This window comes from Falco peregrinus, chromosome 1 (assembly GCF_023634155.1).
Source record: "Falco peregrinus isolate bFalPer1 chromosome 1, bFalPer1.pri, whole genome shotgun sequence".
NCBI classification, from domain to species: domain Eukaryota; kingdom Metazoa; phylum Chordata; class Aves; order Falconiformes; family Falconidae; genus Falco; species Falco peregrinus.
The window spans coordinates 34,237,725-34,260,000 of record NC_073721.1 but is presented as its reverse complement, the minus strand read 5'-3'; the positions used below and the strand labels follow the sequence as shown (position 1 = coordinate 34,260,000).

Sequence of the window (22,276 nt, the reverse complement as noted above, 5' to 3'; positions counted from 1 at the left end):
AAGCCATTCTATAATGAAACCTAGTTTTTATTATAAAGGGTGGTGTTATTTACATTGTTTGGGTCTGGAGGCGCCCTGTCCTTTGGCCATGAACTCCATGCCCTACACAGTAGCAGCTGATGCTTTCAACTGCTTCCCACCCCTCCTCAAATTCCTTCTCCCACAGCATCCCCTGCTCTCCACCAGGTGGGTAGCAAGGTGATTCAGTGAGTCTTGCAGCTTCAGACACAGCTACTACCTGGAGTTATATGAGGAAGTTTTGCAAAATGGCATGCCATCACTAGAGATTTAGTCATTCTATGTGGGCTGGATTCAGACTGAGATCTCAGGAGCTCAAAAGGCAGAGCGACACAGCCTCCATGGAAGCCTGTGTACGGCAAGCGTGCTACAATAGAGCCTCTTAATGAGAGGAAGCACAGGTTTTATTAACAAACACTATGGCAAACCACAATTTCTTTTAAGATCAGCTCATACCTCCTTAGGAGAACTATAATTGGGGATGCCTTGATGTTTCACTATGTGACGAGCTAGGAATTATGCCTGAGTCACTGTACTAGCCTTCATTTAAACTTTAATGTGCATTTTGCATTGGGTATAAAAACACCATTGCAATTACATCCTATCCAACACACAGTGGGTACCTAAGTGCAGAGAAAAGAATGATAACAATTGTTTTTTAAATTATTTCGCTCTCTACCTGTACAATTTTGATCTAGACAAAATAATAAATCCCTTTATTTAGTTCTATTTGCTGTTGCTCTCATAATATGCAGAGACGAAAAAGTAACTTATGAGGTTAGCAAGGAAAAGCAAAGACAAAAATTACCAGAAGCAATGTTTTTAACATTTTTTAGGTGGCTAACAAAAAGGATTTATAAGCTTCAAAATGTGTGAGTGAGTTCAGTATAGCTCCCAAGTTGCAGCCCTTTGCAATAACATCCTGAATTTTCTTCTTTGCCTTCACAGATATTTGAAAAAGATCAGCAGTTAAGTAGCAGCTTTGTTCTTTATATCTGATTAAATTTTCAGAGTAAATTTACAAATTAGGAATCTTTGTGTTTATAAAACTATAATCTGTTTGCAAGCAAAAATGATCCTACTACATTCTTAAAACATTCTTAAAACACAAAAGCAGAGAGGCAGGCATGCAGGTGTTGCTAAAGGGATGAGCAAATGAACTTTGTTCTGAAAAATCTCAGAAATCGGGTTATACAAACCCTCGCAACAATATTGTCATCTGTTTAAATACTGGGACTACTGGGGAGGGGAGCTCAGCAGTAGTGGGAGGGCTTTCATGTGGTTACATGTTTATTTTGTTTAATATTTGGGGGTTTTGTTAACTGTTTTACTCTGTAGCTTTAACATATTTAGTATCGGCTCCACAAGAAGAGGGAAAAACAAAACACTCGGGGAATTACTGAAAGAATCTTTATATCACAAATATCTTACTGTTTTTAAGAATTCTCTGTAATTGTCCTTAATCTGGTTACTTTACAATTCTTTGTCATCACCATTTCTAAAACTTACAAATCCTTTCCTGCAGAGTTCAGTACTCATTACTGATACGTCTGGGCACACATTTCAAAAAGAAGATACCAGACAAATATGTGATGTTAAAATACTCTTGCGTCTAAATATATTTATTCAAATACTTCACTGGTTCGAACTCTCCATACGAAACCCTTAGAAATCTGACCTGTAAGTAATCTTGACTTTACTGAGACCTTCTTTTTGGCGGCTATCAGGAAATAATAAAAATACCCAGTTCAGATACCTGCTTTGCAACAGCAGCAAGTGACAGAGAAGATTAATTTCAGAAAATATACTGAAACATTTGAGGAATTGACCATTAAAACAGGCTTCTCTCTCTAAATATTTATGAGTCATTTTATAACTGGAAGAAAGGTGTTCTGGAATACTGATCTCTAGTGTTACACCGACAGATCTACAGCACTCACAAATAAATAATAAATATTGATATGAGTGCGTAGGTCTGCCTGTACTGTATTTTCAGTGGGTATACAATATCCAACATAATACATAAGCTACTTGAATGCCTCACACCAAACTCAAAACATTGTGAAATACTGTGTAAATTTTACAGTGTTTCAACACAGGTTTTTACCAAAGCAATGCTTTCACTTTCAATACCAGTGTATAAATGTATTTACCCTATCAAAGATTCTGTGATGCAAACATGATTATTACTGTACCTGATTTGATCATGGTATTCTAGCAGAGATCAAATAATAGGTTTTCTCTTTTTTTCGCCTTCTTTTTCTAGTGCCTTTAAAAAAATTTCCACTATCAAAGACTGTTAATTTCTAAGGTTTGATCTAGAGATTCCTATGTAAGTATACAATTATTAGGGAAAAAGAGGCACAACAGTGAATATTTTAAAGCAATGTAATCAATATTTTTGCTTTGTGCAGTTTTCCCTGCAACAATGAACAAAAAGATCTACTTCAGATTTAGAAACTCAGCTTTAAAGGGAAGCTAGACAACAAAAAGCAAGAAAGTACTCACCTCTTCACGTAATTTTATCAACTGCAACATGAACGCACAAAAAAGATAAAAAGGAAAGAAATGGCAGGAAAGAAAGATCAGTTGTGTGACAGGATACAGAATTAACATTGACAATTTATCTGTTTACATGTTTAGCATTTAAAAATCACAGACAAACACATTAAAAGAACCTAAACATAGACTACATGCAGAGTTTTTTGAACGAATAAAGATCACTTTCTCACACTGTCACATTAAACAAAGAGAATAGTGTGAAATTCTCTTTTAAACCACATCTAAGACACCATCATGAAATAAAGGGGAATGACTTCATAGAAGTCTATAATATAAAGAAAAAAACAAGTTTACTATTCCTCTCTTCGAAGATTGTACAGCTGAAGTGGTTTTGTATATACAAGTTTTCAGAATGTTTTCTGTATATTTTAGTTGTGACAACTGATTTCTTATTTTACTAGCAGATCTAACTTATTAATAGATGACTACATCTTTATAGCATGTAACCGGTATTTCAGTTTTTATACACCTGAGTTCTACTGTAACTATATGATCTGATTTTATTATTGAACCTCATATAGAGGGTTTTTTCCAGTTAAAAAAAAAAAAAAAAAAAAAGCAGCAGCTTAGTTAAATGGCTCAGAATTATGATTTATTGCATAGCATATTTAAAAATAGACAAAGGAACAGGGAACAACACGAAACATATTTCCCTCAGAAAAGACCCATTTCAGGTTCTTAATCCTAGACCACTACACAGTGTGTATATATATACACACGTATAGTGTGTGTATACTCACATAGTCGATACATTTATAGTTATCAATTTATGCTTGTAAATCAACATAATCTAACACTATTAATAATATTGTCCTGGCAGGTTTACTATAAAACTAAATAACCCCCCTGTCTGATTATCAAGCTACGTTGTAATATGCTCTCCCCTTAGAGAGATAGATTAATTATTTGTACTGGAACAAAACGTATAATTACAACAAATGTCTGCATAAGAGTGTCTCTTTATAAAAAATTACAGTTCTCTCACCGATTCCAGTTGAATTCGAAATTACAACAGCTACATCATTATCTCAGTTTATGCTGATACTTCACCCACAGTTTCCTAACGCTATTTTTCAACACGTGTGTAAACTGAGAATGTTTACTACTAATAAAGCCTCACCAGCATGAAGGAAACAAAAGAACCTCCATTATTCTCTATTGTTTCATATGGCTGGTCTAAAAATGAACATACGCCTCACCCCGTTACCAAAACGGACAACGAGGCTCTAACGAGATGTAATTAGGAGGGCTACTACCACACTGACTTAACCTGAAATGGCTCTTCAGTGTGTAGCTAAAGGAACTTCGCTAGAATTTGGTATAAAGAAAACTGCATTGTCCGCCGAACCGGCGCTGAAATTCAAGTGCTTGGCCTATCATAAATTGGTCTCTTTCTCCACATCTTCCCCCCCTTTTTTCCCCAAAAAGGCAAACATTAAGGCTCTTTAGAAAGAGACGATCTGGGAGTTGATCACATAGCTATCTTTTCTTTCTGAGGCCAGCATTCTTCAGTTGACTATGATACTTAAAGGGCCAAAGTTTAAAACTACTCTCCCGCAACAGAGCCCGTTTGGGCATGCCACCCTGCTATAATCAATGAGAGTTTTAAAATGCTGCACATTTGTTTTTTCAATAGGTCCCAAACAAAAATGTTCTATCTTGTTTGTGCTGCATGGCTGAATTTAAGCTCTGCATGGGATTTGCAGCTCAGCTAACTAATGGGAGAGGGTTTGGGTTTTTTTTTTTTTAACGTTGACTGAAAGATATTCATTCAAATTAACAAAAGATGTATTTTTCCCCCATTTAACAATGCTCTTGATGAAAATGTGTTACCTTTACTTCTGTATTTTGAAACATTATTTTTATTATGCTCACCGCTCAACTGTAAACAGCGTTAAGCCGTGTGCACAGCCACCATTTTAGGTTATGATAATCAGCCTATTTTTGAAACAAAGATTTTTTTTTATTTTTTTTTTTTTATTTCAATACAGAATTTGATACAAGAGGTAATCTGTTCCTTTGTAGGCTAAAAAGAAAAAAAAAATAATCTGGTTTACGCTGGTTTGAACCAGTGGAATCTCTTGTGGCTAAGCCTTCTGCTGTGACTAAAATCAAAACTGCGCCGCAGAGAGCGAGGGAGCGAGATGGGGGGGTGCGTGTGTGCGCGCGTGTGTGTGTCTGTGAGGCATGTCACGTGACACGGAAAACTACCGAATTTTTTTTAAAAAGCTGATAACGCTACCGCCGTCTCTGTCCGCATATAGATAACGAATAAATGCTGAACTCTATTAAACGCCCTTTACACATTATCGTGGGTCGAACACACAATTTTCTGAACTTATGATGACAGTCTATTTATTTTGCTATAAACCCTCGGCATGTAACGAACAGATTTGTGTCTGGTAATGATCTGCTCTGCCAGGGCTATATGAAATGATACCGACCTTCTTTAGATCTCGGGGAATTAAATTGACCAACTTCACCCCCTGGTCTGTAGCTGAAGTTTGACACACTTTATGCACAGCAAGCCCAAATCTAATATTATCACAACTTTGTAGTTAGAAATTAAGTAGCCACAAAATATTTGTTCACCACAAATCACATATACAATGTATGTGTACACAGACACGCAGTTTAACCTAATGTGAATTTATTTAAACTTACTAATGAACATAGTTGTGAAAGAGAAAGGAAGACTACTGCATTTCAAGGAAGTAGGCAATACCATACCTGGCATTATTTTGGTCAAGAAGGATTTCTGTTTTAACCCAACATGTACTTTCTGAAAAAGATACAACTTGCCACATAAAACAGTTCTATTATTATTAAAGTGAAGCCACAACTTTAAGTAGTAGTATCATTGCACTGGAAAACTCAAAACTTTCAAGGGATTCGATAAATGTTGGTGGCCAGAATAACAAGCAAGACAGCCTGTTTAAGACCACTCCCGGAAAATAAATAACAACCCAACGTACACAGTAGGGTTTTGGGTTTGGGGCTGTGAAGTGGTGGGGGTTTTATGCAAGGAGGGACATCTCTGGGTTCTCAGCTTCCATATGCGCCTCGCCTGACTACATTCACATGATTCAAATTGAGAAGCAATTAGCGTATACTAAGCAATGACTTTTCTAAACCTGAAATGCATTAAAAGCACTATATCTCATTAAACAAAGATGCATTTATTTAAAAGAAACTTAGAATAGCAGGATTGTATAATTCTTAAAACTTCTTACAAGAAGTTTCTATGTACTTTATTTGGTTAAATTACTTAAATCTCGGTATAATCACTATAAGACAACTGTATCCTAACTTGTCATCAACACATAATGACTGCTACTCATGGGAGACATTTTTGAAAAATGAAGAAGACAAAGGATAAATCATCATTTGCTAATTCTTCAATTTCTTCTTTGTACTTCAATCTATCTTCTTGGGAGAACAACTGAAAACCCATACCTATGACCCTCTTCATTACAGCTTATACCTTGCCTGTGGTTTGCTGCAATTTTACCTTTGAAACTCATCTAAAAAACCCAGAATTTGAATAAAGAAAAGATCCAAATTGTTTGTTTTTCCAATAGCACCCCGTTTATTTCTACACTTAATACGGTCACACTAGCAGGTACGCAGTAAGCTTCTTTTGTCTTCTTACTCCACCAAAAACATTATGCAAATGTTTATCATGATGACAAAGACCATACCTAAAACGCGCAGCTCATATCTTGTTTCCTTTGGGTAACACCCCAGTCTAACCAGGTATTCAGCATTTCTATTTGCAGACTTTAACAATATTTGTGGATTAGTACAGGACCAATTCTGAGCTGGCAACTTTTTTCGGCAGCTCCTCTGTCAGAAGAGGAATCCCTCCTCTCCCCTTTCACAGTTTGGTGACTGAATTGGGGAAAAGAAACACACAATTTTTCAGTTTAACTGAAGCTAATCCAAACTGATTGAGAAGCGAAAGTCCTACAGTATTAGGGTGAGGGTCAGTCCATCTACCTATATTTATTTCCAGAAGAACTTATATTTATTTTCATCAGACAAAATGAAAGCAAGAATTTGAAACATCTTCAAATATTTTATATGGCTGTAAGTTATACCTGGGCATCCTTTCATCATCTAGTTCAAGTTCGCTATTGATACAATAATGCATAGGAATTATAGTGTATTAGAGCTGGGGTTACTGAGTTAAATACATCGCTATGACATGCTCAGTATATGGGAAGTACCCAAACCTTACCCTTGATTTGGATAGCTGTACATTCTGATAAGTTCAACATCAGACCTAACTTTCTGCACTAACCGCTTGTACCCCAAACTACATGCATATAAGTACAAATAGAAATAATTACATTTTGTGAGAAAAAGAGATTGCAAGATGGATTATTGGAGCAACACAATAAATATTTTATTTTATTTTAAATGCTGGTATTCACATTTTTAAAATAAGTTAGGTAAATTCTTTATGGTGATATTTTATAACATTTTTCAAGGGAGAAAAGAAATTCAGAACTTTCAAGGGTAGAGGAGTAACAATTTCAAGTTGGGTTACAGAAAAGGATTTTGATTACCTAAAAGACTACAAAAAACTACTTTATCTGCCAAAATTTTTTGCCGTTTAAGAAGTGGTCATTTGGAAGAAAAAAACTCATGTTGACAAATGGTTGAAGGTATCATTTGGTTCCTTGAGAAAAGACCATGTTTCTTCCATCAAATTTAGAAAAAAGATCGTAACTCACAAAAAGTGCACATGTGAATCAGTTATTAAACCATTCCTAAAAAAGTGAAAATAACATATTTTATCTCATCCCTACACATAAAATATTCTGTTATAAGTAAAGCTTCTTATCACAATTGCCCTTTTATGTCTGAATTCACACAATTTTTTTCTTGAAATGTAAAAATAGCAGCAACTTTAAAGAAATAAAATCAGAATCTTAACACTTTCACAAGACTGTTTACAGTCATGACATACATACTGTGAAACACTTTTCCCTAAAATCATCCTTTCCATAAATTAATTATTTAGGGATAAACCCCCTCTTCATCTCCCCTTATAATAATATATAAATATGAAGATTAACATGTTTTATATTTAACTCTTCACATAGCTATTAGAGCTGCTAACCTAGACTATGGTCTTTTGTCTACAGGTAAACTGTATCCTGTGTATAATTTCATTAATGTATGTATTAAAGTCTTATACAGAGTTTAAAACTTACAGAGCACATTTAAAATACTGTATAGTATTTTAGGCTTTTTATTAACTAAAAGGCTTAAGGGGTCCGTGTTTTAAAATTCATTGTACTGGGTTAAGTCTCCAAGTCTTTCTTTTTTCCTGTCCTTAGTGGAAGTGAGCTTACATTGAGGATAGACAGACAATTTTTACTTTTAATAACAAAATAATTTAAATTCTATCTGGTCAGAAGAGAAAATCTGGTATTTTGGAAAACTTTCAACTAACTTCTAAGTCAAAATGCACAACTTTGATTACAGCTGATGTGATTTTCAAAAAGAAACAAAACATTCTGTTTTCAGACACAGCTTGTTGAACAAGTTCCAGCACCAAAACAAATATTAAGAGGTGGGTCAAAGTCCCCTGAATATAATGTTGCCTTTATAATTTTCAGTAGTCAAGCAGGATCCTCACTGTAATGTCCAGAACAACAATACGGGTACCAGATTTTAAAAAAGACTCAGGATTATCAAGCTTTCCTTCATTAAAAGAGATGGATAGCACTCTACGTTCTAGTACAACATGTATTATGAAAGCATGCTCTTATTAATACAACTTGTGTTTTTGGTACAAGGAGAGAAAATCTGTTTAGGGAAGGAATCACACAAGGAAACTGAGTGGGGTACTGCCTAATTCTGAGAGCGCACTTTCATTTGTTTTGCCTGCCAGTGTTGATTTAATTATACTGCATTATTATCAAAGCTGCATTATGTACTTTTTTTATTCCTTTTACATGTGTTTGAGGTGAAGACCTTGGCTTTGTCGGCAAACAGCGCGTTTCAAGTTATTTCTTAAGTACTAAATAATAAAGAGAAGAGAAGAAAAGATTTTTTTTAAGATAGCAGACAGTGATCACATGTTAAAGGGTTAAATGTAAGATCTCCAAGAAACATTTTGAAGTTGATTAAGACCCCAGCTTTGCATTAAACAGTATCACTTCCACATGAGTTGTTGCTAATGCTGTTAAGGAGCAGCTTGAGAAGCCCAGTGTGCCAGTGACCTCCTTCACCCTCCAGCCACCCACTAGGGCTTCTTGATTAGCATCCTACCTGGTTCTCTGAGGAATTCCCGTCATCCCCTAGGAGCTCATTCCGCACCTCATCACTGTAGGCGATTCGTGACCTTTTCTGTAAAACAAAAAGAAAAAAGGGTTAGGAAGTAAAGCTCCGAAGCCATTGGTATCAAGGCTGATCATCTTAAACCTCGAGAGCCCCCTAATGGATACCTATTTGATAAAAAAATAAAATCTGCAAGTAAAAGTTATTAAAAAGTTCTTCAACTGCTGCATTTTGACAAATCTGCATGGCAAAACCCTAGCATTTCTAAGACAGTCACATCCTCAACATTTCAGCAATGAAAGCAGCTTCAGTGACGCTCAAGACACATAATGTGTGATCCTAGTTCTGATAATCAGGTCACAGGGAAAGGCAATACATACTAATAGCAGAAGCATTAAAGAAATGCATGTGTAGGAGCCAAATGCATTTTTCTGAAGAACACTTGCTAGCTGGACCCAGAACTCGGCATAACATTGCAGTGATGCCACTAAATAGAAAAGGAAGACTTTTTTCTATATTAAAAAAAAAAAAAAATAATCAAAACCTGATCAACAAACATTTGACCAAACTGGTTGTACTTAAAAGATGCAGTAAATTACCAAGTGTTTTCTATGCTACTAAGGCTATGAAGGCCTACTGGGAAAGGACCAGAAATCAAAGGACAAAAGAAAGGAGAGAAAACAACAGTAAGAGGAAACATTTGTTTACAGCAGTTCATGGAAACACCACAAAACTAAGACAGTCACTCATTAGATCGTTATGACAGTTATTATTCACACCTTATGAGCACCAGATTTGCTCATGAACTGATAATCTTATTCATTCTAAACTACATCAAGTGCCGAGCAATGGAAAGCAAATGTCTGAAGACTACCAAGGTAGCACAGCGTTCAACAGAACGATGGAGAAGTCCATAAAGAGAACATCAGCCCAGCTTTCAACTTCTCTGTTGGCCAAGTAACAGGCCCTTAGTCAGTTAAGTGTTCCCACATGCACCATAAAAGACAGAAAGCAATTGTAACATACTGTCTAAAATCGGTTTGGTTTTTATATTATGATCACTTTTAAACCCAAGAGCAACAAGGACTAAGTTGTAGGGCCTTCCTTTATGGATTGGAGCTTCCCTCACAATCTGCCATGGTAGTCATTACCAGAAGGAACTCAGTAAAAACAAATCCCTCCTCAAACCTTCCATAACTGGGCAATCATGTCAAAAAATGTGCTTGGGACTGGGGCACAGGGAACAATCCGCTAGAAATTACACTGAGCATAGGGAAATTCATTACCTTTGTGACAAAGAATTTTGGAAGAGGGTCACCCCTTACACTAGTAACCTAGCAGTGGAGTAAGCCTTGCAGTGGTCATCTCAGAGCAACACATTTTAGCTTTTTATCCTCTGTAGTTCACCCTTTATTATGATCATCATCGTTACAATGTTCACCAATCTGTGATTCAGTTGCTAGTGTTCAGATCTAGACTATATACTAAAGCTGCAGATGTACATAGGAAGGACAAAGCGTATCATGGACCTACTTCAAGAGCTGAATTATGCCAAATCTTTTGGAGATCTCAGCTGTCACAGTTTCATACTAACCAAGCTAAAGTAGTCTACAGCATTAAAGGAAATGAGAACCTTTAAACAGGCTGTGGTATCAGAGCTGCCTGTTTAAATTATTCATTTCATCACTATGGGGGACTAAAACACTCCACAGTATGCAAGAATATCATATGGAGATTGGTTTTGTTTTTCTCTTTTTTCACCAAAAAGCCAACAAATTGGCATAGATTGCTCAATTATATTATTTTCCTATTTTTATTTGATACACATCAAACAAGGAAGGAAATTACAAATATATACCAATAAATATCTAATCTTCTTTTCTGATTAAGATTCAATCTTCCCATTTGCAGTCTAGTAGTTCCAACTGTATGGTCTCTCCCAATTTCACAAAATGACTCAGCCCCATTGATTCTGTTAGTGTTGAATGTATTTATCATTATTAGACTGAAATGAGGAGCATGATTCTTCATGAGCTTGTTCTCCAGTGAACAAGTTGTCTAATTATATGTAGAGACTGAGATGGTCCTTGGTTACACATCATTTATGTGAAAGATTTAACTGGCTGATGTTCTCATTCATAAGTGCTTGCATGGAAGAAAGGAAAAAGAATATTCTTCATGGGGGAAAAAAACAGATGCTAATAACACAATTTTTAGAAGCCCTTTGTAATCCTTTATATCATCACCACTGAACTTAATAAATATATTTGTATCATTGTTCTCTTATTGCAATAATCTGTCATGATCTGAAAATCAGCGATTATATTAAAAGAAAAAACTCTGTGACTACAATTAGGTATAACTCTTTGCCATAATCAATAAATAATTTGATACTACTTTTGATCACACTTTCACTACCAAATGAATCAATAATATAAAAGGAAAGGCTTTTGAACTAAAGTGTTAATTTGTTCTTTCAGGATTTGTCCAAAATATCAATATCTTGAATCACTATTCTTATTTTCATTAAGGTAATATCCGCCAACACTTTTAAATGTGGCTATCAAAATTATTTCAGTTCATCCGAACTCAATAATTAAATAATTTTTAGATATTTTTCTTTTTTTAGTTCATAACTATCAGCTGTTTATAAATATGTACTGTAGCCAAATGCAAGAATGATAGTTTGAGCTGGAAATGTCACACACTCTGCTACAGTTTGAAGGAACCCAATTCATAATGCATTTTATAAATAGTTAATGACTTCTATACATAAGCTAACCAGGCAAATCAAGAAATTGTCAACATTTTTAGTCTTAGTTGTCAGTTACCACTGTCTACTGGTACTTTATATGTATGTTTCTAGAAAAGACAGAACCTTTACAGAGTTTGTAATCCAAGGCATTTCTGGGCAGCTCAATACAGGTTTAAGAGGTTCTGCGTGCAGTTTTTTGTCTGTAAAGTCTGTCATATATAGAAGTTTTCCTTCTATTTTATATTTTCTTGCCTATACAGAGACAAGAAGTCTAAGCACACAAGAGTTTTTAACTCCGTGTATGTGTTTGCATTCAAATGTAGCGCACACACAAACACACAATGACACAAAAGGGTTCAGCTACTTTCCACAAGAACTTCAAGACCAAGAAAGTTTCAGGGCTGTTTTAAATGTACTACAGTACCCAGACCTTCTGACAAGGAAGAGTTTCTGATTCCAGGCAGATCTCTCTTGGTTTATGAACAGGATTTTTGCATACTGATTGGGTGATTTCCTTAAAGCCTTGTTCAAACAGATACACTTGCTCAGTTCTGTCTGGCAATTTGGCTTTAAACAATCTGTCTACTTGACCCAAGCCTTAACATTTCCCAATAGAACTGAATGTGTTCATGGGCAAGCCCAACTAAATTAGAATTGAAATGAATTAACTCAGCTTAAACTAATTAAGATCTGTGATCTGCAGTACCACCCCCCTGTATGATTCTACATGTGAAGTAGGGTACATGTAACCAGACTGTAAGAATTCTGCTATACTACTAATCTGAGCATACCAATGAAGTTCGTCTATTACTAAAGCATATGAGAAGTTAATTTCCATGGCCTACACATGGCAAAGCAATTGCTTAAATTGCCTCACCTGGGAATTTAATACAATGTTATCATCAGACCAGCCACACTGTAAATAGATTTATAATGCTTTCCATGTGCTAGGCTAGGTTGCATATGAATTAAGTAATGATCTGGTATTACAATACAATCAGCTAGTTCCCACACCTGGCAGACAGGATATTTTGCTAAATTACTACCTATACAGATACATCACAACATAAAAACAGAAAAGGCAATGGGAAGAGAAACAATCTACATGGTGTATGACCTATTTTTACATGGTAACCAAATAAGATGTAGATAGAAAGAGGTATCCAAAATAATCTGTTTCCAACATCTGCACAACAGAACACATACTTATTCATTTCTATTCAATTTTGGCCTAATTTTCCGCATTCTATACTTTAATTACCATCCACATTCTGAAATGTTCCCATTAATGAAGGCCAGAACTAGCCAATGCCCCCTCACTCCAACACACTTTCAGCAATCAGCCAAATAATTGATATAAAGTATCGCACATTTTCATACCTGAACCAAAGAATAGCTTTCCCACTCCTAAATGCTAAGCAGCACCCAAACAGACAACAAACCAAGGTGTATTTCAGACAAAAGGCCCAGCAATTCCATTCGTCCCAACCTCTCCATTTTTCAGACTCAATGTTTTAAAAACAGCTTGAAAAGTGTTTTTTTGTGAAATCTGCGTAAACAAACAAAAAGGCTTTTTTAACCACAAACATTTCTTTTCATACAAAATTCGTTAGTGTCTTTTAAAAAAAAATATCTTCAGGTATCTGTTTCAGAGATTGGCACTGCTCTAGATGTAAATAAGTACTCAGGATTAGCATAACCAGAAATAATTTGGAGGAGTAAATTAGATTTTTTTTGGTGTTCTTTGAGAATAGTCAAGTTTTGCCATTGCTCTCACTAAAAGCGAGCAAATAAAGTGACCTGATCCTCAGACAGACTGCTAAATACCACAGAACGTACACTTGCATCTCTGCCTTTCAAAATAGATACTTAAGTATTTTTTGCTGAGCAGAAATGAAAAAGATACTGTTTAACAAATGTAGAAGAAAAACAGGTGACCCTACTTAACAATTTTAAAGCTCAAATTGAAGCAGAAACACAAAAACACTTTGTCAGGAAATAAAATAATTGAAATAGCTTAAGAAATTGTGTTCAAACTTCAGTTTTCAAAATTTCTGAATTTCTCTGTAAAGCTGATCCAGGAGCAATAGACTAGACACTTCAGACCACAATTCTAAAGGGGTTTTCCTGTTCCTAAGTAGCGTAGTTTTTATCAGTTGTGCGTAGGAAGAGAGAAAACTATTACATAGTGCTAACGTACAACCTGCTGCAATGCTGGACTTACAATCATTTCCTTATGAAAATAAAAAACCCAAAGCTGATATGTTTCTGTTGAAAAGAAAAAAAAAATCTATTCTACAAATCCTAAGAAGCTGCTGATTGAAAGAATCAATTTGACAGTATGTGTTGGCTGGCAAAAACCGATGTCTAAGCCACTCCTGGTCTTGCCTGCCCTCCCTGCATGTATGCAAAAAAGATTGCAGGCAACTCAAAGAGAAATGCACAATTTAAAACTTGTCTTCTGCCACTCTGCCAAATGTCATCAGCTTCCTACAACAGCAGAGAGAAATCAAACTTCAAGTGCTGAAGTGAAATTAATGCAGAGATACTATCACCCATTTTAAGTAGAAGTCACAGGTCTATAAATCTTCTTTTCAACAATCATCATCAAACACACTTTTAGTTTCATTATGGGGTGAGGGCAAGGACGAAGGTCAAGCAAACCCCCATGAGGATACAACACATTGCATTATGTTGGTTGTGAAAGATGAAGCTTCTGCCCACAAAACTACTTCCATGCCAAACTCGGGACCAGCGGACCACGTATGTCACCAACACGGCTGATGGTCAAACAACCTGGCTGCACCGCACGTGCTGTAGGTAGCAAAGAAAACGGGTGACCTGTGAGACAATTGCAACTGATCGTTTCTGTGAATTTAAGGAGTAACAGAGGATGACTTCTATTGTGAAAAAGACATTTGTATTTAGAAAAACATATTTACCTGAGCTCCGCCTTTTAAAATTATTAACTTAGAAAAGGAAAGAGTTTTCAAAATTCAAAGGTCTGGAACTGACCTCTCCCTCCTTTCTATTTTTCAGAGAATGCTCGAAAACTCACTACCATTGCTTCCAATTTAACAAGACCACATCCACGGAAGAGTAATATAATGAAATACAAGAGTTATGAACTCAAGCATAGAAAACATCAGATAAGCATTGCTCAGGCTTGGATAGCACTCTCCAAACATGACAATGAATAACTCCCCTTAGCCTGGTATTTATATCCTTTCTCTCTCTCTTTTTTTTTTTTTTTTTTTTTAAATTATAACTATCATCTTTTTGCTTTTTTGAATTACCATGCTCTATAACAAGTCTTGGTCCCTGTGTATACACTACTTTCATCAGAATTCAGTTTCTCCAAGGTGCTTTCAGCTTTGGGCTGTTCTGCACCACAGTTTGCCCGCCTTTTTACTCATGTGCCATAATCTCAAAAAAAATACGCTAGGCATCCCTTGATGCATGAAGGGTGACTGAATGGTCCTGCAACTTTAACTGTAACCTCTCTGTAGGCCGACACAGTGCTGTCTGGCCTTTGCACTGCCGATTTGCAGCTATTCTGCTATCTACTGTTAACCTACATCTACTACTCTGTTCCTGTAATATATTTTTGAGTACTTTAATTTCAGTATTTCATACAACTCCTTTCTATTGTTTCCTTAAAGTGACCATTATTAAGCTATCTTATTTCAATACAAAACCTATCTTTCCACATCAGCTTAGCTGGCTAAATTAACCAATTTGCCTATTTAGTCAATGGAAATTCCTTTAAATTGCACATGAGATCACTCAAGTTCAATTCCTTCTCAGATTTACCTTCCAGAAAAATCTAGTGCTTCCCTGTTACCACCCTGTGCATGTTCAAAGACCAGTCTGATAACCTAGCTTGCTAAATTTAAAGTTAGCTGCTGTTAGTGCCTTTTGCCTTGATACGTACAGCAAACATTGGCATATATTTGTCTAATTTGTTCACAAAGGTTTTGCAACTTGCAGACCCTTATTTACCACAGTCATTTCAACCAGCAACACTGGAAGAAAAGGCAAGAGCAAGGCTGGAGAGGGGGAACACCTTCCCTCCCCTACTCAGACAACAGTTTGAAAATAAAAGATACCTCAGGTGTAAGACCACATCTGATACAAGTTCGAAGTAATCCACAACTTGACTATTTATTTGGGTGGGTGGGGGTTAAGTGAGATTATTTCTGTTGTTTATAGCATAGGCTCACATTCAGACTTGGAGGCAAAAGGCACCACAGCATCAACATAAAATTTGGACACAAAGAATAGAAACTACCAACATTAAGCCAGTATTGTTGACAGATAAATTGATCCTCAATTCATGTTCAGGTTAGTCTGCAGAAATTCTTAAGCACTTAGAAGTGGTATATGCACATAATAAGCATACATGTAAGAGCTGCAAGTTTCTCGGAAACATTATCTTTCAGGGAAAACTGTTAAGCGTAACAGTGGAGTAGAGAACTCCCAGTGCCCTTTCCCAGTAAAACACTAAGCTTATGTTTGTTTTATGAAACCTTCATTGGTCATCTCAATCCATCTCCTTGTTGAAATGATCTAACTCATATATTATACTGATGCCTTTTTTTGTTTTGTTCTTTTAATAACACCTATTACCATGCAATTTAACTGAATAATTTATCCAACAAATGCTATTTAGAAGACAAGGAGGAACTATGCATCAGGATCATGTACATCAGACTGCCATGTGGTCAAAAGGTTTTACTGTGTGGTAGGTTTCTAATTACTTGCTAAATCTTGGAGACAGACAATAAACTTCAGTGTGTTGGACCAACAGACAGATGAACCGAGAAAATTAATATATGGAGCCATTTTCATCCAAGGGGAGAAGTTTATACTATGAGGGCCAACTTTTTTGAAAGACAGTGCTCCCAAAGACAGTGAAGCAGGGAGAAAAAAAACCCAAAACTCAAGGAGGCTTAAGATTTTAACTAATTAGCTTACACTAATTAGCTCATGGTAAAGGGTGATAAACATCTCAGCTAAAGCAAAACACAAAGCATTCATTAAAGCATCTTTGTTTCAGCCAGTATTTCCATCTGGAGCCTAGAATCCCATTGCTAACACTAACAAGACATCTGCTGGTAGTTTCCACCAGCTCCTTCCTTTCCCAGAAAGAAGCATCCAAGCGTTACTTCCTTCCTCCTCCATTCATTACTTAATTGCCTTTATCAGCCTGTACCTGCACTCTCTAGCCAGACACTACTGAGATCAGCAACTGTAATGAAAATTTGTAAGAGGGCTGAAACAGATTCCATTCTTGAATGCCACCATCATCTTTTTTCAGTTCTCCCACTCCCCGCATTTCTAATAGTAAGTAAAGCCTAGGACAGATGGTATTTTTTCAGCTTTTAGGCTTTCCTATATTTTGCAGAATTTTGCTACAGAGCTCACTTCTATCAATAAATCACACATTTTGTCCACTGTGAACTCCAGGAACAAAAAACAAGGGGAAGCCATAAAGACACATCTTATTTCGGACACTTAGAATGAGGGCAAGGCAGATGAATGAGTTGTTTCCAAGGCAGCTGAATTGTCCCACCTACATCTGTGCCACTCTGATAGGATCTATTTTAAACCAAAGAAACTTAAGCAGGCCTTTCCAAAAATACATTTCAGTGCATAAAAAGCTATTTTTAGGCACTGTCCTTTTTTCACTGAGCATACACACTCTCTCTCAGAGGCATCTTTCCACCCATATGCATGTTGTTGTTTGTTTGGGTTTTTTTTATTTCTGAAAATAATACACAAAATAAGAAAATTTCAGTTGAGTCCAAAAAATTTTAATCATAATAAATATGAAAAACTATTCAATGAGAGTAGCAGAGGATAATTTCTGACTTCAGCATTAAATACAGAATAAAATAATGCTTGATGCAAAGAATAATTAAATAGAAAAATGCTGTAATTAAGGTGGTTTGCATATAAATATAGCCACATGGTGCTCATTCTGTGTAGTTCAATGCAAGTATTTTGGACCATAAGCACATTAGCTCAAACTGTTGATTAATAAAAAGGAAAATGAAAAATACTTTGTGTATAGCACAGCCCAGTCAAAACCAATTCTTGGATCTTGCTGTCCATACTTATTGCATTTATTATTTTTGCCCTAACATGATTTAGCTGGAATTCCTTTCCTTCTTTCTAGATCGTGTTCACTTACGTGCAGAAACATTGCCTTGTCTGAAAAAGAGAAAAATTGTCTGAGTTTAGTAATTTTAGTAGTCAAGTGGTCACAATTGGGCTTTGAAGTTTGCAGCAGATTGGAGGAGGAGTAAATCTGTATCTTCACTGCTCCCCACCAGGCACTACTGGGACAGAACCAGTTGTTTCATGCTGTGTTAAATCAATAGCTAATATGATAAAATACTAGCCGATGTTCAGACATGGCATTTTCTAGTTTTATCACAAGCTGATGATTAGCAGTTCTTGCTTTACACTACCTGAGATAAAAGTCAGGAACTAATCCACTACCTATAATTTCTCTAACTGAAGTCCTCCTCTTGATATTACCCTCTGCACTTCAGTTCCTCAGTCTCCCCCATTCAATGAAAATACTTATAAACAATGTTAATTTTCTTAAAGTACGTAAAATGGATGAACAATTTTGTTGTTATTATAATGCACATATATGTATCAAAAATAGCCATGCCAACCACTCCCCTGCTTGGTTCATTTCTTCAGAACTTAAATCTTAAGCCTTGTAACACAGTGTAACAGAAAGACAGTATATTTACACAAAATATTGGTATTTACAAGATATTTGGCATTTAAAGTGTCTTTTTGATAGACAGGCTTCTGCTAACTTGTTATTTTTCCCCTTACCTGTAGTGCAGTCAGAAATTCTGCCTCTAAGTGGACAAACATACAACAAAAAGAATAATGAGAAACACTGATACTGGCAGTAGCTCATTTCCCAGTAAATATTGATGTCCAAACTAAAAAAATGCACTGAGTATTTCTGTTTTGTCCCTGTTCCTATGTTGTCACCAACAATGCTTACACATTTCTATTGATCTGCCTAGATTTTCGCTGTCAGGACAATGTAGTGTGAACCTTAAGGAAAACCTTACTTTATGTTAGACTGCATAAAGACTGCCATATCAGTCAAAGCTTCAATTAGTCCAGAACTTGTACTGCCTCCCATAGTGGCCATTAATGGCTAACAAGGGGAAATCTTAAGGAACAGAGCAGGGATGGAATAATTCTCATTTCAGTAGACGCTGGCAGTTTCTGATGATCAGCAGTTCAGGGAGTTTAAGGTACATCTAAGAATCTTCATACTTAATAAACCTTGATGGTTAGTGCTTACATAATACTTCTTTTATTTAAATAGCAACTGAACAAGCATTCATGCACAAGAAGAAAGATGTTCAGATCTCAATATTAGGGCAAAGATTAAATTCAAAAGTTATCCCACTTTTCATTAGAACAAAACTGAAGTGAAGCTCCAAAGAAAGAAGGTAACAATTAAAATATCCAAAGCAATTAATTTATATCACAGAATGTTGTAACAGTACTTCCATGGGGCAGATATTGGCAATATGAATTTAATTCAGAGGTTCTCATCTCAACAGGCTAAACTCCACAGTAAGAGAAAGATTATCTAATGAATTACTTTCCAATTTCTGCTCATACAGGTCATTTGCTCTCCAATCTCTTAATAAATAACAGCAAATATTCAAATTACTAGAAAAAGAGAACTATATGTCATATTTTATCTCTGCTCAGCTCCTTTGAAGTGCAAGAAAGGCCCAGTCCCATTTGACCAAACATCTGTCCCTCTACCCCACCAGCTGTTCTTGTATGGCACAGTTTAGAAAATTCTAGTATAACAAAGCTGTTAGCATCAAATACAGATGATCCGATACAAAGAAAAACAAAGTTTGATAGCATATGGCAAACCTAGTATTTCTAACTCTGATTCACGAACCTGATATGCAAAACCACAGAAAGAAGGAATGAAAGGAAAAACGATCCAAGTGTGTAATACATATCTAGGGTTTTGACTTCTCAGCATTCAGGGACAGATACAAACTTATGTAACAATCTTAGGTTAAAATTTTAACCTAAAAATGAACTCACACAAAGACACTGAAAGTGACAGCAACCACCCTACTAAACTCTCAGGTGAAGCACCTGCTCTTCTTTCCTTATCATTCATCAGTTTTCCACTTCACACCTTTCCCAGCTTGTACCTTCTTACCCCAATTTATCACATGCTTTCTCCGGTGTGATCAATACTTACCTCTTTCTATCACAAAGTGCGATGAGGCATCATATTTTTTTCCCCCTTTTTCACCGCTCCCTACTGGTTCCCTCACTCTGCTCAGGTTTTTGGGTTGTCTCCTAAACTCCCTCTCTCCTGTCCCACACAGGACCGTATGCCACACAACAAAGAACATTTATCTTGAAGAGCCCCAAATGACATTTGTCCATTGTCATTGTCCGCTGTTACTACAGGCAGCTTTATGGGTCTACAGAAGAATGGCAACCATTGTAACAGGATCACAACGGTTTCAAAGACTTCTGAAGTACCAGCCCTAGGGAAGGAGCTTAGGTGATTGCTGGGTGACAGCTTATACTTTTTTCCCCTTCAATCGAGATGTATATAGCTGATAATACATGACCTAAAACATTACAAGAAACGTTGACACCGACTGTGGGCATTTATCTGCAGCAGGATGATAAAAATCAATCAACATACTCTTGTTTTAAAAATGTATTGAACATCGGTTTGCATGTTGAAAGTATTTTGTTATACCCTTTCTGCAAAAAAGATGGAGAAAGTTCGATAAAAGGTAAGAAAGAACTGAACAGGTAAGATGTCTTTCCATCCGAAAGATCAAGAAAAAAAGCAAAATATCATTCCAGCTGATCTTGACTACACTGCATGATGAACCATTTATACTTTATTTATTTACCTAGATTTTGCAAGGCATAAAAAAAATGGATGATCACAGAACTTGAATTAACAGATCAGTAAATCTACAGATAGAAGAGAAATAAGCAAGAATTAGGGTCTTTCAGGAGATACTTCCAAGTAAATGGATAAGGAACTAATTAGTACAGTTGTGTGTTAAAAAATCCTAATATAAAATGATACGTGATTTCATACTCAAAGATATCCTGAGAATTCCCAGGTATATACAGGTTGCGCATCAAGACACCCTCGGAGCAACACAATGTAACTAGCAAGAAGTCTTCAAGACTAAATTCATGGCGTGGATGGCCGTCAACCTGGAAAACACTTGTCCTGCGCTAACCCAGAAGAGTGATACTTTGGCATCAACACCAAAATGTAAGAGATTCCACAGTTAAACAGCAAAAATGGGGTGCACTGTTGCATACAGCTGACCCGGGGAATATTTTTATTTGCGGATGAAAAGCAATTATTGTACCTTAAAACTATTTTATCAAAAATTGTTTGCTAGGCCACTAGAATTCCTAGTTCAGATTTCATGTTATTGATCTGACCACTCCATCAAAAAGAGGATATTTCCATACCTTATTGGAAGAATCATTGCTGGGATCATTAGAAACCAGTATATGTTTTCCTAAACAGTATTTCCACAGATGGCCACTAAGGCTGCTACACTTGTCTCTATCACCCTGGAAGATACAGTCAAGACCTAGTGGCTGGATTTCCTATTCCACTGTATTATGGATCAATTTTTGGATCTATAATAATCTGAGTCTGGTTCTAAATAGACGTAACCCCATAAGAGCAGAAACTGCCAGGGCGCTGCAAACCAGATCCACTGAATAATTTATTTAGGCAGTATCTGCTAAAGGGGGAGAAGCATTCTAAGAACCTCCTAATCACTCTAATTTCATATAGGAACATCCCTGGTGTCAGGTCTCTTGCTGTTCTCAGGGGTTAGATAGTCCCCACTGTTATTAAGAAAAAAACTACCAGTCCACTGTCTCAAAGAGAACGGTGTGCATACATATTTCTCCTTTGTCTGTCTGATGTACAGACCTGAGGAATATGGATTACCTCTGTTATCTGCACAAACAAGCTCTACTAAAATCTTGGCATTCAGTCAACTTTTATCTTGGGGACCCCAAATTGTACTGTTAGGCAACACAGAGCACCTATCTTGACTGAACTGTCATACAAATAGATTTTTGTCAGATGTTCAATTTGTATTGGGGAGCATGCCAAGAAAAACAAAAGTCAGCAATTTAAAACAACAAACCAGCCCCTGTGCTGACAGGAACAAATTACTATATTCCAAATGAATAAGAATTACTGTAGATCACAGATCCTCAGTATGAACGCTATACAAAGGGTGAAAAAATATTCTTCGAATTAATTCTTTATTGTAACTCCATGCTCCGAAACAAAGAGAAAAGGCTGAGTACAAATAAAATACAACATAAGATAATACAAATAAGTTTATAAAAACACATAAAGAGGTACAATCAAAGAGGAATTAATTATTTAAGAACTGGTAGTACTAAGACAAGAGATCAAGAAAGACTCATTAGAGTTCAGAACTAAACTTTTGCAGTTGGTCAAATGGTGCAGCAGCATGTTGTACTTCTAACAACTCCAAGATCTGCTTTCTAGGCAATGACCTTAAGGAGGCTGAGTGCACTGCCGAGGTG

General features: G+C 36.2%; 1 protein-coding gene across 7 annotated transcripts in view; it reads right to left on the bottom strand.

Moving 5' to 3' along the window:
- Nucleotides 1-22,276, bottom strand: part of VTI1A (vesicle transport through interaction with t-SNAREs 1A) — a 274,342-nt gene that overhangs the window by 209,412 nt on the left and 42,654 nt on the right. For 4 of the 7 annotated variants that reach the window (XM_055793663.1, XM_055793666.1, XM_055793668.1 and 1 more), the window contains exons 4-5: nucleotides 8,866-8,943; nucleotides 2,527-2,547 (exon numbers count right to left, since the gene is read on the bottom strand). In XM_055793663.1, coding sequence (XP_055649638.1) covers nucleotides 2,527-2,547; nucleotides 8,866-8,943 — 99 coding nt within the window. The remainder of the gene's footprint in view (nucleotides 1-2,526; nucleotides 2,548-8,865; nucleotides 8,944-22,276) is intronic. The other 3 variants (XM_055793664.1, XM_055793670.1, XM_055793667.1) reach the window with 1 other exon arrangement.